This window comes from Sciurus vulgaris (assembly GCF_902686455.1).
Source record: "Sciurus vulgaris genome assembly, chromosome: 16".
NCBI lineage: Eukaryota > Metazoa > Chordata > Mammalia > Rodentia > Sciuridae > Sciurus > Sciurus vulgaris.
Genome location: NC_136477.1, coordinates 7,119,531 through 7,135,074, shown reverse-complemented (window position 1 = coordinate 7,135,074; position 15,544 = coordinate 7,119,531). Strand labels below are relative to the sequence as shown.

At 39.2% G+C, this 15,544-nt stretch overlaps 1 protein-coding gene and 1 pseudogene across 2 annotated transcripts; both read left to right on the top strand.

The window, feature by feature from the left end:
* Positions 1-551: 551 nt before the first annotated feature.
* LOC306647077 (olfactory receptor 7G2-like) lies at positions 552-1,479 on the top strand (annotated as a pseudogene). The gene has a single exon. The product of its transcript is annotated as an olfactory receptor 7G2-like (transcript).
* Positions 1,480-12,718: 11,239 nt separating this feature from the next.
* On the top strand, positions 12,719-14,344 carry LOC306647076 (olfactory receptor 7G2-like; the record flags this gene model as incomplete). Its single annotated transcript, XM_079116108.1, has 2 exons — positions 12,719-12,861; positions 13,495-14,344. The coding sequence occupies 2 exons, from the start codon at positions 12,719-12,721 to the stop codon at positions 14,342-14,344; spliced, it is 993 nt and encodes a 330-aa protein (XP_078972234.1).
* Between the last annotated feature and the right edge of the window lie 1,200 nt (positions 14,345-15,544).

Below are 15,544 nucleotides of genomic sequence, written 5' to 3'. Positions count from 1 at the left end.
TAGGTGTCCTCAGGAGTCAATGGGGATGATCATAGGAACTAACACTTCTGCAGTTTGAAAAGATTCCTGGTGATTCTGAAGCGATCTAAGGTTAAGGAACCATTGCATTAGACAAGGATTTCAAAACTGCATTCATGACATTTTTAAAGGCAGAGGATGATTCTGACTGAATAGCATGTCTTTGATCTTGTTTCTTTCTAAGCATTCAGAATAGCAAATGAAAAATAGCCCATGAAAAATATTTTATATAAAGAGAGTAGAGGCAAAATCAGTGTAAGTGAAGAAGAACTGAGGAAGGAACTAACAGAAAAAAGTCTGAACATTCACTGGATTCTACTACAAGCCACAGAAAAGGTTTGGTGTATAACGAACAGGTTCTCAACACTCAGCATACATAAGGGTCATTTGGAGGGCTTGCTGAAGCATAGACTCCTTGCTGGTCCATTACCCAGAGTTTCTCTTCATTTCTATCATTAATGGAAACGAGGCTGCAATATCCAAACATTTTATTATCTTTTCATCCCCAACATTTCCATCAGAATCTTTAATACATGGAAATAAGAAAACAAACAGAATTCCTCCTTCTGGGACTGACAGAGGATCCAGTACTGCAGCCCCTCATCTTCAGCCTGTTCCTGTCCATGTACCTGGTCACCATCCTGGGAAACCTGCTCATCATCCTGGCCATCAGCTCTGACCCCCACTTCCACACCCTGATGTATTTCTTCCTCTGCAGTCTCTCCTTCAATGACATCTGCTTCATTACAAGCACCATACCAAAGATGCTGCTAAATATCCAAACACAGGTCCAGAGCATCACTTACACAGGCTGCCTCTCCCAGGTCTGCTTTGTCATAATTTTTGCTGTCTTGGAAAAGTTTCTCCTTGCAGTTATGGCCTATGACCACTATGTGGCCATTTGTCACCCCCTGAGTTATACAACCATCATGAACCTCTGCATCTGTGTCATACTGGTCCTGACATCTCTGTCCATAAGCACTGTTGATGCCCTGTTTGACACTCTGATGATACTGAGGCTGTCCTTCTGCACATTGCTGGAGATCCCCACCTTCTTCTGTGAACTACCTCAATCATCAAACTGGCCTGCTCTGATACACACATTGATAACATCTTGATATATGTTGAAACTTGCATATTTGCTGTTCTTCCTCTCTTTGGAATCATTTTCTCTTATATTCACATTGTGTACTCTATCTTGAGCATTCCATCATCAGAAGGGAAGCATGAAGCCTTTCCCACCTGTGGATCTCACTTTTCTGTTGTCTCCTTGTTCTGTGGGACAGCTTTGGGGGTGTACATTAGCTCTGCAGTGACTGAATCTGCAGGGAAGACTGCAGTGGCCTCAGTGATGTACACTGTGGTCCCTCCAATGCTGAACCCCTTCATCTACAGCCTGAGGAACAGGACATAAAGGAAGCTGTGAGGAAGCTAATTAGTAGGATAGCTTCTCTTTTATGATTAGTCATTTGCTTTGTATTTTGGATTCTAGAGTAAGCTGAAGTGACAGGATTCCTAGGGAGCCGTGAATTCCTGATACTCTGGCACAAGCTTCATCTAAAATAGTGACACAATGTAATGAGAAGGTACATTTTAAGGTGACTTGAATCCCGATTTTGCTTTTTGTGTGGCTCTTTTGTTTGGACCCATGATTTCCATTGCTTAAACAGAAGTTCCTTCCTGGATATTCACAGAAGTAGAACCCATAGGAGGGATACAGGTTTCAGGAAATTTTGTTCCTGTACACACGTAGAAAAGTTGGTGATGGATGAAAGGGCCAGAAAAATATTTAATCAAATCTATGGTGACATTAGCTACTAGTTTCCATCTAACTCCTTGATTGAAGCCATGAGAATTTCATTTTCATGGTAGTCTTACTGATGGACTTGCAAAGCCTCAGATGTAAATACAAAACCATTTCTTTGAAAGTCATATTCCTCTGAGATAAAAACGGTGTCCACCACACTCAGATTCACTGCCGATAAACTTCACATAATTAGATAATATCAGTCTTTTGAGATGATTGGGAGAGAGTTGATACTTATCAACGAAGCTGTCATTCAGTCCTACTGCAATAAGTACAGTCTATCACTAATGTGATCTCACTACAAAGAATGTTACCTTTTCTTACAAGGATTTCTAAGATAGGAAGTATACAGGGCAGAGTAGGGCTTGTTTATGTCCTCCTCCTATATGTCCACAGGTGGCCTCCTCCTAGGACTACTTGCCTTCCAAGACACCAGGTGGTAGCAACAAATTCAGGTATTGTTCCTAAACTTGATGCAGAATACATGAGAATACTTGATGCAGAGTACATGAGAAGTCTCAGTGTACTTCCTGTTTGTCTGTTGACAAATAGACATGTACCTTATTCATGAATCTACCAGACATGCATCTCTGTAGTTGGTAAATAGTGGCCTCAAAGTATGTCCAGAATCTGTCCCAAGAACTTATGATTAGCTTATTCTATAAATGCATGAATAGTAATCACTTGAGAAATGAGGATCTTTTCTTGGATGTGTGCGTGGGAATTCAGTGTAATTACAAGCTTCCTGTGAGAGAAGGAATTGGAGAAGGTAGGAGAAAAGGAGAAAGAGTAGTAACCATGGAGATAGAAATCTCATTGTTGTACCCAATTTTTGACCATTATTGCCCTTGAAAACTGCCATGTTGCAGGACTGTGGTGTATTTTTATCACACTGTAGGGTTATATATTCCATAAGTGTATTTTCTATGCTTCCTTGGAAAATTTTAAATTTTTAAGGAGAATTCCATGTGTTACTGTAATTCCCATGTCTGACTTCAAATCTGTTCTGCTGTGTTCAGCAATTATTTATTCAATTTAAAACTCCATATTTTAAATTGCGTTTTGCAGAAATGAAAATAAGTATTTGTGATGTTGATGTCCTATCAGTATCTTTATCTGATGCTTAAATTGAATATTATTCTGAATATTCTGTGTCTTTGGAAAGAAATGAAATTTAGTCACACACTTGGGTTGGAATCACTGGCTATAGCAGGGTAACTTTCTTCCTTTGGGAAGCTCCAGAGAGTTATTTTCTAAGTGACTCCTCCGTTGTCCCCTCCCAGTGGCATGTTCCTGGTGTTCCACGTCATCCCCACGTGTTTCACTTATCTGACCATCTAAGGCTGTGAATGAAGCATCACTCACTTACTTTACAACTCTCTGACAAGCTTCAGAGTCATTTCACATAATATTGATCGTTTATTGTCTCCTGACTGAAATATGTGTGTTCAAAATATTTCATATTTCCTAACATCTACTAGCTCTTTATATAATCATAATATAAATCTTTTTGTACAGATTATAAGTTAATTCTTCATTCACATTTCTGTATTTTTCATGTGTTCTGTGGTATTTAAAAGCGACTCTCAAATGTTTGACTTTTCATATTTTTTAATGACTCCATATCATCACAGTCCTTAATAGTTTTTGACACTGAAACCTCAACTTTGCCCCAGTAGGACTTTTATAACCTTAGATATCCCAGTCTAGGCTGGTTCCACATGAGATTTGTCTTTACCTGTGATGTAAGAATGGAATCAGAATCATTTTCAGTACTTTGCACCATTTTAATCATTTACTGCAATGCCAATTTGGAAATAAAGAAGAAGCTCACTTATGGGTTCATGTTTTCTGCACCTTTTCTAAACCCTAGAACTGTCCTGTCTATCCTTGCACTAATATCATCTGTCTTAGAGATGGTACCTCAGAAGTCAGTTAAAGTACATTCCTTGTAGGAATGAAGATTTTTAGTTACAGTCCCAAAGGTACCCTGTTCATAGGCTCACGTTTTTATGACTATTTGTAATTTTCTACACTCATCCATGCCTTTTCATATTTTCTTTATTATTTCACATGCTTAAAATAAATGGAGGTAAAGCAGTATAGTACGATACCACAATGCTACCTTGATTCAAGTGTATGAAATAATATATAAAATGGTGATGGATTTAAGAAAACAAGTTCAAGAGAAAGAGTTAGATTGAGTGAATGATATTGATGAACATGTGAAAATATTCAATTCACTAGTGATAAAATGTATGTAATCAGCCACTACCACAGACACTGTCTCCACGTATTCATTGTGGCTGAAATCTCACTGTGACTCCTGGGAGGATCAATAAACCAGCACACCACTGTTTGCCAGTGAGACAATCTCTCAAAGCACTGTTATTAATTAATCATAATTTGAACCCATGATACCCTCATTTGGTGAAAAATGTACCCTAGAACTTTGGTGATATTTGAAACAGCCATCATGAAACTCTTAAAAGGGATTGAAGAATATGTCTCTATTGATCAATCATAACTATTGGTAAATCACAAATGAGAATCTAATGAGTTAAACACATAGAATAAAGATTAAGATTCATGCAACATTCAGTGACTTTCAGAGTAAAACTGCTGTGAATGCATTTTGGCAATGTATTAGTTATATTAAAAAATATTTCATTTACCCACAGCAAAAAACAAACCTATGATTCAAATATAAAACTAGAATCAGACTCCAGAACTGCCAATGTTTTAGTTAAAGGAAGGCTGGATCCCAGGTAGAGAAGGGTGGCTCATGCATGTGTGCGAGAGAAGTGAAGTGTGGGGAAGCAGGGATGGGGACAGAGGATGTGCAATGTGGCTCTGCAGAATAAGGGCCTGGGCCTCCCGACTGGTCTCTCTAGAGGCTTGATCCCTAAGGATTTACAACTGCCTTAGGGTCAAAGAGCAAGTTTAATGTTTGCTAATGAAGGTGTTGGAGCCTGAGCCCCCAGGGACATAGGAACTGCACACATTCTGTGGCCAGTCAGGAAACAATAGCTGAGGGTTCTTCAGAGGCCGACTTTGTCACAGAGGTCAGTGTCCCCTTGATCCCTCTACCCCTAAGAGGATGGTACTCTGTGTTCATCCAACACCCAGGGGAGGTGACCAGCTTCTTTTCACAATGATGCCTGTCCAGTAACTCAAGTCTCCTAGACACTGCTTTGGAAATGAGTCCGGAGTCCCCCACCATTCCATCCCGTGGAAGCTGTAAGGAGAACTCATGCAGAAGATGGTGGACCCCAAGCCCCCAGGGCTCCTCCTGCCTGTCCTTCATCACTAAGCCGTGTTCTTGGGGAGCTTTGAAAACCCTCTCAGTGCAGCTGTCCTGCAGCTGGCCTTCTGCTCTGTCTGCACAGTGGCAGCCACCATTTTTCTCTTGAGCCTGAGCCCCCAGGGACATAGGAACTGCACACATTCTGTGGCCAGTCAGGAAACAAGAGCTGAGGGTTCTTCAGAGGCCGACTTTGTCACAGAGCTCAGTGTCCCCTTGATCCCTCTACCCCTAAGAGGATGGTCCTCTGTGTTCATCCAACACCCAAGGGAGGTGACCAGCATCTTTCTACAGTGATGCCTGTTCAGTAATTAAGTCTCCTAGATACTGCTTTGGACATGAGTCTCGAGTCCCCAACCTTCCATCCCGTGGAAGGTCTCAGGAGAACTCATGCAGAAGATGGTGGACCCCAAGCCCCCGGGGCTCCTCCTGCCTGTCCATCATCACTGCAGCTGTCCTGCAGCTGACCTTCCACTCTCTGTGCACAGTGGCAGCCACCATTTTCCTCTTGAGCACAAATCCTCTCTTTGCAAACAGGATGTGTGTGACAAGATCATCCGTCATTGCCTTGCAAATTGTGGAGGTGGAAGGGAGACATGTCAATCAGATCCACCTTACTTTCTGTTATCTCCCCCAGATCTTCATCCGTATGAGCTAGGTGTCATCTCTGATAGCTGACTGAGGATCCTGGGGAGGAAGTGTAGACCCAGAGGATGACATCCCTCACATACCTCTCCTCCTACCTAAAGCTACAAAATATTTTATGTTGTAAGAACAGCAGGAAGAGTGTGATAATAATTTTCCAGCTGGTCACAGTGGTGCATGCCAGTAATCCTAATGGCTTGAAAGTTTGAGGCAGGAGAATTGCACGTTCTAATCTAGCCTCAGCAACCTAGTGAGGCCTTGAGCAACTCAGGGATGCTCAGTCTCTAAATGAGAATACAAAAAAGTCTTGGAATGTGGCTCCCTGGTTAAGCACCTCTGGGTTCAATCCTCAGTACCAAAATCATAATAATAATTTTCCAAATAGTACCATTCACACTATTCCAGAATTATAAATGTGCACATTGTGTGGTTACAGCTTCATGTCCTGCGTCCTCCACAAGCAACACAGGTGCAGAAGGAACCCTCAAACCCCCCCCAATCTCCTCCTTCCCTTCTAGGAGGCAGGATCAGGGGATGTTTCCCAATGCCTGACTTCACGTCACCATGGATTCATTTGTACACAAATGGAGGAAGGATAGCACCATCATATTATTCAAATAAAAATGGAGAAAAGAATTATGCTATAATAATACAGTGCATCACAAGGTAATTAAAATTATTTAAATAGAAATGAAGCTGAAAATGAGCTAAATCTATATTACATAGAAAGTTCCAATAAAATGATATGCACACTATAATTCTCTTTATTAGATACAACTTTTTACATTAGAAGAAACAATTGTTTGTAGAGGAATAAGCCCTAATGCAATAAAAATCACAGGGTACTCATACTTATCACATTAGTGTACTGATTAAGCTGGAGAATGGAAAGAAAGAAGATCATACAACAAACTTGACTTCAGGTGCATGAGTATCATTTGTTGCAATGACAGAAACTAAAGTCAGGACTGCGAAGTTGGGAATTCAGTAATGTTGAATGGGGTGCCCAGCCATTCATTTTTGTCTTTTATAATTTTGTTATGCTTGGATGATCCATAATGAACACCACACAATGTGTGTGTTTGAATATGTATTTAAAAGTGTTTCCAAAAATACCCTTTAGAAGTCAGAGAAGTTATATACCCCATCGTTTTAAGAGATACGCAAAGCCACCTAATAGGACAGGCAGCGTAAGCAAAGTATCTGCACATCTAACTACATAGAGTTTTTTGCTCAGACACTGATGCTTCCTTATTCCTTCTTCTTTTTAATTTTTATATATTTCATTAGGTTACAATAATGTCTTACAGTGATGATTCCATAAATTGGAACAACACATTTGGACCACCGGCAAAAAAATCTGAATATACATATGACTAGACAATAATAATAAATAAATAAATAAATAAATAAATAAATAATAAATAAATAAATGTTAATGTCCATCAAAAAATACACATAAGATGTATAAAAAAAAGAGTTAGAAGCATCTCATGTGCCCATCAGTGTATTTAAAGGAGTCAGGAGTCAGATACTTTTCAGGGGCTCATAGTATCAAATACGGAGAACCAAATTTAAGCCCACGTTTGTAAAAAACTATTCATACAGTCCACCGTACTAGAAGGAAATCACGTACTTGGGCAGTGGCTTCAAAATATGCTCAGAGACACAAGCAGTACACACACTTTCTCCTCTACTTGTAATAAAATTTCCATATTAAAAAAATATTAAAACAACAGAGCAAAATGATCAAGTGGGGTTCACCCTGGGGATGCAAGGTTAGTCAACATAGGAAATCAATAAACATGATTCATCACATCAGGAGACTTAAGACAAGAATCATATGATTATCTCAATAGAAGCAGAGAAAGACTGGACAAAATACAACACCACTTCCTGCACAAAACGTTAGAAAAACTAGGGATGGTAGGACCATACCTCAACATTATAAAAGTGATATCTGCTCAACCCAAGGCCAACATCATTATAAGTGGAGAAAAATAGAAAGCATTCCCTCTAAGAACTGGAACAAGACAAGAATACCCTCTTTCAACACCTTTATTCAACAGCATCCTTGAAACATTAGCCCGGGCAATTACACAGAAGAAAGAATTAAAGGGATATTAATAGGAAAAGAACAGCTCAAACTATCACTATTTGCTAATGATATGATTCAATATTTAGAATAACCAAGAATTCCACCAGAAAACTTCTAGAACTAATGAATGAATTCAGCAAAACAGCAGGATAAAAAATCAATATCCATAAATCAAATGCATTTCTATATGTAAATGATGAATCCTCTGCAAGAGAAATTAGGTAAATTACCCCATTCACAAGAGCCTCAAAAAAATGAAATACTTGGCAATTAATCTAACAAAAGAAGTGAAAGATCTCTGCAATGAAAACTACAGAACACTAAAGAAAGTAATTGAAGAAGACCTTAGAAGATAGAAAGATCTCCCATGCTCTTGGATAGGAAGAATTAACATTGTCGAAATGGTCTTTCTACCAAAAGTGTTATACAGATTTAATGTAATCCATATTAAAATCCCAATAACAATATTTATAGAAATAGAAAAAGCAATCATGAAATTCATTGGAAAAATAAGAGACTCAGAATAGCCAAAGGAATCCTTAGCACAAAAAGTGAAGCAGGGGTCATCACAACCCCAGACCTCCAACAGACCTAGAGTAATATAAACAGCATGGTATTGGCATCAAAACAGGCACATAGACTACTGGTACAGAAAAGCAGACACAGAGAAAAACAACAAAAATACATTTAGGTATTACTAGACAAAGGCACCAAAAATATACATTGGAGAAAAGACAGCCTGTTCAACAAATGGTGCTAGGAAAACTGGAAATCCATATGTAGCAAAATGAAATAAAACCCCTATCTCTCACCATGAACAAAAGTCAATTCCACGTGGATCAGAGACCTAGGAATTAGGCCAGACACCCCAAGTCCACTAGAAGAAAAAGTAGGACCAAATCTTCACCACATCATCATAGGAACTAACTTCCTTAACAAGGCCCTTAAAGCACAAAAAGTAAAATAAAGAATCAATAAAGGAATGGATTCAAACCAAAAAACTTCTTCTTGGCCAAAGAAACAATCAATAACATGAGGAGGGAGCGTACAGAGCAGAAGAAAATCTTTACATGTACCTCAGAGCATTAATCTCCAGGATATATAGAGAACTCAAAAAACTTAACACACACACACACACACACACACACACACACACACAAAATGACCCACTCAACAAATGGGCTAAGGATGTGAAAAGACACTTCCCTGAAGAAGAGAATTAATCAACAAATATATGAAAAATGTTCGCCCTCTAGCAATTAGAGAAATGCAAATCAAAACTACACTGAGATTTCATCTCACTCCAGTCATGATGGTAATGATCAAGAATACAAGCAAAAATAAATCTTAGTGAGGATGTGGGGAAAATGGTTCACTCCTACATTTCTTGTGGGTTGCAAATTGGTACAACCACTATGGAAAACAGGATGGAGATTCCTCAGAAAACTTGGAATGGAATCACCATTTGACCCAGTTATCCCCCTCCTCAGTTTATACACAAAGGACTTAAAATCACCATACTACAGTAACACAGTCACATCAATGTTTATAGCAGCACAATTCACAATAGTTAAGCTATGGAACCAACATAAATGCCCTTCAAGAGACGGATGGATAAAAAAAAATGTGGTATATATACACAACAGAATAATGCTCAGCCTTAAAGAAAAGTGAAATGATGGTATTTGCAGGTAAATGGATGGAGTTGGAGAATATTATGATAAGCAAAATAAGTCAAACCAAAATAACCAAAGATTAAATATTTTCTTTGATATGCAGATACTAATTCACAATAAGGAGTTGGTGGCTAGGGAAGAATAGAGATACTTTGGATTAGACAGAGGGAGGTGAAGGGAGAGATGGGGATATGGAGATAAGAGGATAATAGAATTAATAGGACATTATTACCCTATTCACATATGTGATTACACAACCAGTATAACTATACACCATATACAAGCAGAAGAAGAAGTTATATTCCATTTATGTATGATGTGTCAAAATACATTCTACTGTGATATATAACTAATTAGAACAAATATACATTATTAAAATACAATTTAATAATCTGGTTTCCTGATATGATATAGTGGGTAGAAACACATAAAGTGGAAGGTAGGTTTTTATTTGTAAGTTCAATGTGTTTTATGTACTAGGTGCATAAATGCAGGTGAGCAGAATCATCAGAGTGTCCTAGGTGATGTACGGCTGGCCTCATGGGTCAGGAGACCAGCCACCCTGATTTCCCCTCTTCTAGAGATTTGGTCTTTATGGACATGCACTCCTGGGATCAGAAAGACAGAAACATTTCTGGTATAATGAGGAGGTGTGGGTATTGAGCCCCAAGGGACAGAGAGACTGGAGGTGTCAGCTAGTGAGAACCTCACTCAGAGGCCTAGAAAAACAGGAAGCAGCAGCTGTGCCTTCAACCAGAGAGGGTCCTTCCTGAGCTGGAGCCCACAGACTCAGAGTGTGTCTTCCACCCTGAGACACGGTTCTATCTTCACATCCAGGTGAGGTCCTGGGTGATTCCCAGGGAAGCCAGCAAGGGAGCTCAAAGTCCCTTGGTTAAGGCTTTGGACACAGGGAAGGGGCCCTGCTCCAGTTTTCTCCCAGAGAAGCAGTGAGGGAAGTGCAGGCAGAGGATGAGGAGAAGCAGGTCCCCATGACTCTGCTGCCGACTAAACGTCCAAAGACATTCTCTTCAAATTTTTGACAATTTTCAATCATCTTCATAATACTGGGAAACCGTTCTCTCTGGACAGCTGCAGGAAACTAATCACCTCCTAACAGTGGAATTTAAGATAGAGGAAAAACTGCGTATATCAATATTAATCAATAAAATAAAGTGCCTCGGCATGTACAAATACAGTACAATGAATCTTAATGGTAAGTGTAATTACAATGCACCAATAAAAACATGAAAAAATGAATAAAGTACTTAAGAATGACACTTGTAAATGCAGTGTACAATAGGATTCCATTTACATAAAGTTTTAAAAATGCAACATAAAGCAACTGCTATCTTCTGGAAGAATAATACCAGACTTAATGAAAATTCTTGGAGAATAATGTCTATAAAGATTATGTGATTGTTTCCATGGGGAAAGAAGCAAATTAAGTGACAGCAAGTACATAAAGCAAGGGAATTCAGTTATTCCTCTATCATTTACTGATTTGCTGCAATAAAAATACAAAAAGCAAGTGTGAAATGTGCATTGACTGCTGAGTAATGAGTGCAATCCATTCTTGATTCATTATACTTTAAATCATTCATCATATTTTAAATATGATGAATACTTATGTACTTTTATAGGTTATGAAAATTTTAATTTTTGCATGTTATAGAATTAATGTAAATAATTTTTCCTACTTTAGCAATTCATGGTTTTGTGAACCAAGTGTTTGATTTATGTATTATTATTTTCTTTTCATTGCTCTATATATCAATCTGTGACCAGGGCAAATGAATACTTGTATCATGGATGCTTCTTTCCTTTCTTACTTTTACACATAATCAAGATTCTTAAAGGTCATTTCAGCACACAAACTATTCTCTGAAATCTGAATTTGTTGAGCTAGAAATGCTCTCTTTCTTTCTTCTACACCCAAGTGTCCCAACCCATGTCTTTGTATGGGATGAAGAGTTTTGTGGGATCTTTCTCCTGTAAGTCACACACACACACACACACACACACACACACACACACACACACAATGGGAAGGGTCAGTGTGAGCCTCACCTGCCCAGCACTTTGTGGGTTGCTTGGCCCCATTCATTTGTCTTCATTCAAACTGTTCAATGATGCTTCCTTGTACCTTTACTGAGATATAACTGTGCAAACGGCAATTGTACATATTTAGTGTACGCAAAGTGATGGTTGGAAAATGTAGACTATGAAAGTCATACTACACTGTAGCTAATGAAAACATCAACCAGAGAGCTCGATCATATAAAATACCCAGGCTTCTCGTCCAGTTGAACATGGTTTGCCTTCATAATGCTAATGCAGGGCACTGAAATAAATTCAGATGTGTGAGTATTTGTGTATGTATATGTATGTATGTATGTTTATCTAAATATATATATATATATATATATATATACATCCAGGGCATGACATCTGGTAGACAAGTATTCTGTCACCAAGCTACACACCCAACCATCCATTTTTTTATTTTGAGACAGGTTCTCACTGAGTTGTGTTGGCTGGCCTTGAAATTGCTATCCTTCTGCCTCAGTCTCCCAAGTTGCTACAATCAGAGGCAAGTGCCACCATACCAGCTGCTAGTCTCATATGGTATCAAACAATCGCCATTGACATCACAGCTTCATCATTCCCATAAGAGGGAAATCTGTTCTCTTAAGGGACATCCTCTTGAGAAATTGGATCATTAAAGCCTGTTTTTCTTATGTGAAGATAAAAAAATTACTACTTTCCCATGTGTTTTTGAAGGAATCCATGCATTTTTTTGCCACTTATTTTTTTTTCCTTTTGCTCAGTATTTGATTTTATGATATGCTACTTACCACTTTGAGGGAAGAAATTTCATTAGAATGAGATGAAGAATGCCTCATAAAGAGTTACTGAGTTTCATGCAGAATTAACTTCTGAGGCAGATTGCTTGGGTTTCCAGGGACAGTCTTACTACACTTCAGGTTTAAAATCAATACTTACTACTGCATGCTCATGACTACCTGGCTGGGGGCTTATCACCAGCTACCATTAACCTAATGCATAGAAGGGAACATACATTGAGAGTTAAGGAAATCCAGGGGATTTGTTCAGTAAGAAACTATTTCAGTAATAAAAGGAAAGGATGAAACATGAGAGGTTGTTTATCAATGACAGTTCTGAACTATCCAGAGGCATTCCCAGAGACTGGTCATGACAGCCAACCCAGCAGTCAGACAAATCTGTCTCTGCCAAACTCCAACTGTGCATATTATGTCCATGACAAGTCCTCCTGGGCCCATGGGGCTGACAGGTCCATGAACTACCTTATCTACAGTTTGATGATCCTTCTCATGATGATGAGCATACAGTGTTAGAGAGCAAAGGTCTAGAGTATGTATATGCTATGTTTGTGTACAAGGCATGGAACAATTCGAAAAGAATTGTTGTAATCTTATCACTGGGTATGTGGGAGAAACTGTCCACAAAAGGGAGTTGTGGTTAGCAGAAGACGGATAGTGGAATGGAGGGAGACAGTAAGCCAGGGATGCATTATAACACTCTCCTTAGTGCAAATCACATGAGATGCAGATTTGGTGTTTTTTTTTTTTTCTTTGTTATTGTTGTTGTTGTTTTTCCTTTTTTTGTAAAGCACAAGTTTCTAAAGTTTAGAGTTATCAAAATCATCTAGATTGATTGTTAGAATATTTTTGCAGTTCCACATACTCAGAGGTTATCATTATCATAAGATAAGTCTATAGTGGTACCAAGAACTGTCATGATTATTAAGTTCTAATGCTTAGGAAACCATTTATTTAATCCAATTCTTACCCAATCTTTTCCATAGAATTCACCAACAATATGGATCCCACAAACCAAACAGCTATCTCAGAATTCCTTCTCCTGGGACTGACAGATGACCCAGACTGCAGTCCCTCATCTTCAGCCTGTTCCTCTCCATGTGCCTGGTCACCTTCCTGGGAAACCTCCTTATCATCCTGGCCATCTACTCTGACTTCCACCTCCACACCCCCATGTATTTCTTCCTTTGCACTCTTTCTTTCAATGACATCTGTATAAGCATGACCACCATCCCCAAAGTGCTGGTAAACATCCTAACATGGGATCAGAGCATCACCTACACAGGCTGCCTCACCCAGGTTGCCTTTGTCATGCTATCTTCATACTGGGAAAATTTTCTGCTTGCAGTGATGGCCTATGACCGCTGTGTGGCCATTTGTCACCCCCTGAGGTACACAGTCATCATGAAGCCCTGCCTCAGCATCCTGCTGGTTCTGATCTCCCTGCTTGTTAGTATTACGGATGCCCTCCTCCACACTCTGCTGTTGCTGCGACTGTCCTTCTGCAGAAACCCAGAAGTCCCCCAATTCTTCTGTGAATTTGCTCAGGTTATCAAGCTCTCTTGTTCTGACACCTTCACTGATAACGTCATAATACTTATTGCAGTGTGTGTATTTGCTGGTGTTCCTTTCTCTGGGATCATTTTCTCTTACATTCACATTGTGTCCTCTGTCTTGACAATGCCCTTATCAGGAGGAAAGCAGAAAGCCTTTTCCACCTGTGGGTCTCACCTGTCTGTTGTCTGTTTGTTCTATGGCAGAGGGGCAGGAGTGTACATTAGCTCTGCTGTGTCTGATTCATCCAAGAAGACTGCAGTGTCTTCCTTGATGTACTCTGTGGTGCCTCAAATTCTGAACCCCTTTATCTACAGTCTCAGGAACAGGGACATGAAGGTGGCCTTGAGGAATCTCAAGGATAGAATAATTTCTCTATAATGATGTGTCATTTACCTTGGATTTAAATTTCTAGAATAAGAAAAAATGTCAGGATTACTTCTGTGCCAGAATGCCTGGTACATCCATCACAAGTTTTCTCTAAAAATATTTATTTTGATGAGACAAAATAATGTCCATATATATATTAACTTGACTTGAACTCTGACTTTCCTTTTTATCTAGCTCTGTACTTATGACACTTGATTTCAGTTCTCTAAAATCAGTTTCTTTCCTTGAGTTTCATAGAAGCAGAGACTGTGAGAATGATTCTTGCTTTGGGAAATTTTAGTTCTGTCATACTCTTAGAAAACAGAAAGCTGGAGAAGGTGAGCAGGTGGAAAACATTTAATCATCATTGGGTTCTTCGATACGTTGCAGTTTTTCCCTGGTCCTAGTGTTCTGAGGCTATGCTAGTTATCTGCATTTCTGCTGGAACTTCACGTTGGTCTTTGGTTTTGCACAGTTCTGTGATGTTTGGCAATGATGAAACCTCTAACCTTCACCTCATTGCTTTGGTTTTGGTTCTATTTTAGTGATCAGATATGGATAAAACTCAGAAAGGAGCATTGTATAAGGTGGACAGGGGAAGGGAAAGTTTGTGCAAGATCAAGTACATATGTGGAGTCTATGTTCAGCCTAATTCCATGGTCAAAGCTGTGTGTCTTGCTTCTGAGAGGTAGATAAACTGAGAACTGTGTCAGATAGCTGAAATGTACTACTTGACGAAGACATAAATGAGTAATTCCCTGGAAAGATGTTTCCATGTATGGTCCCTATAGCATTCACTCTTCTCTCTTTTGGTATTCATAAAATTCACATAATTAGATATCTGAGTGGGGGAGATTGTTCTGTGATGTTGGAACCATCTCAAGAGATTATGAAAGTAGTTCTCAAGGAAATGGAATCCCTCAGTCTAACATTTGAAGCAAAAAAGAGAATCAGCGTTCATTACAACGTTTCAAAGTGGGGGTGCTTAGTTCTGGGGATTAAGACATTATGGTGTCCTACTTGGGGTGGGCCTCTTCCAAGGACCTATTCTCCTCAGATTCTCCAGGGATTTACAGCAGGTACAGGTGCTGTTTCTGGACATATGGTCCCAGAGACACTCAACTGGTCACCCTTCCCTTGGTCTCTCTATGACCAAGTTTCTGTGGAGACACACAGAAGACAGCTGTGCCATGAGTTGAGCTGAGACCCTGG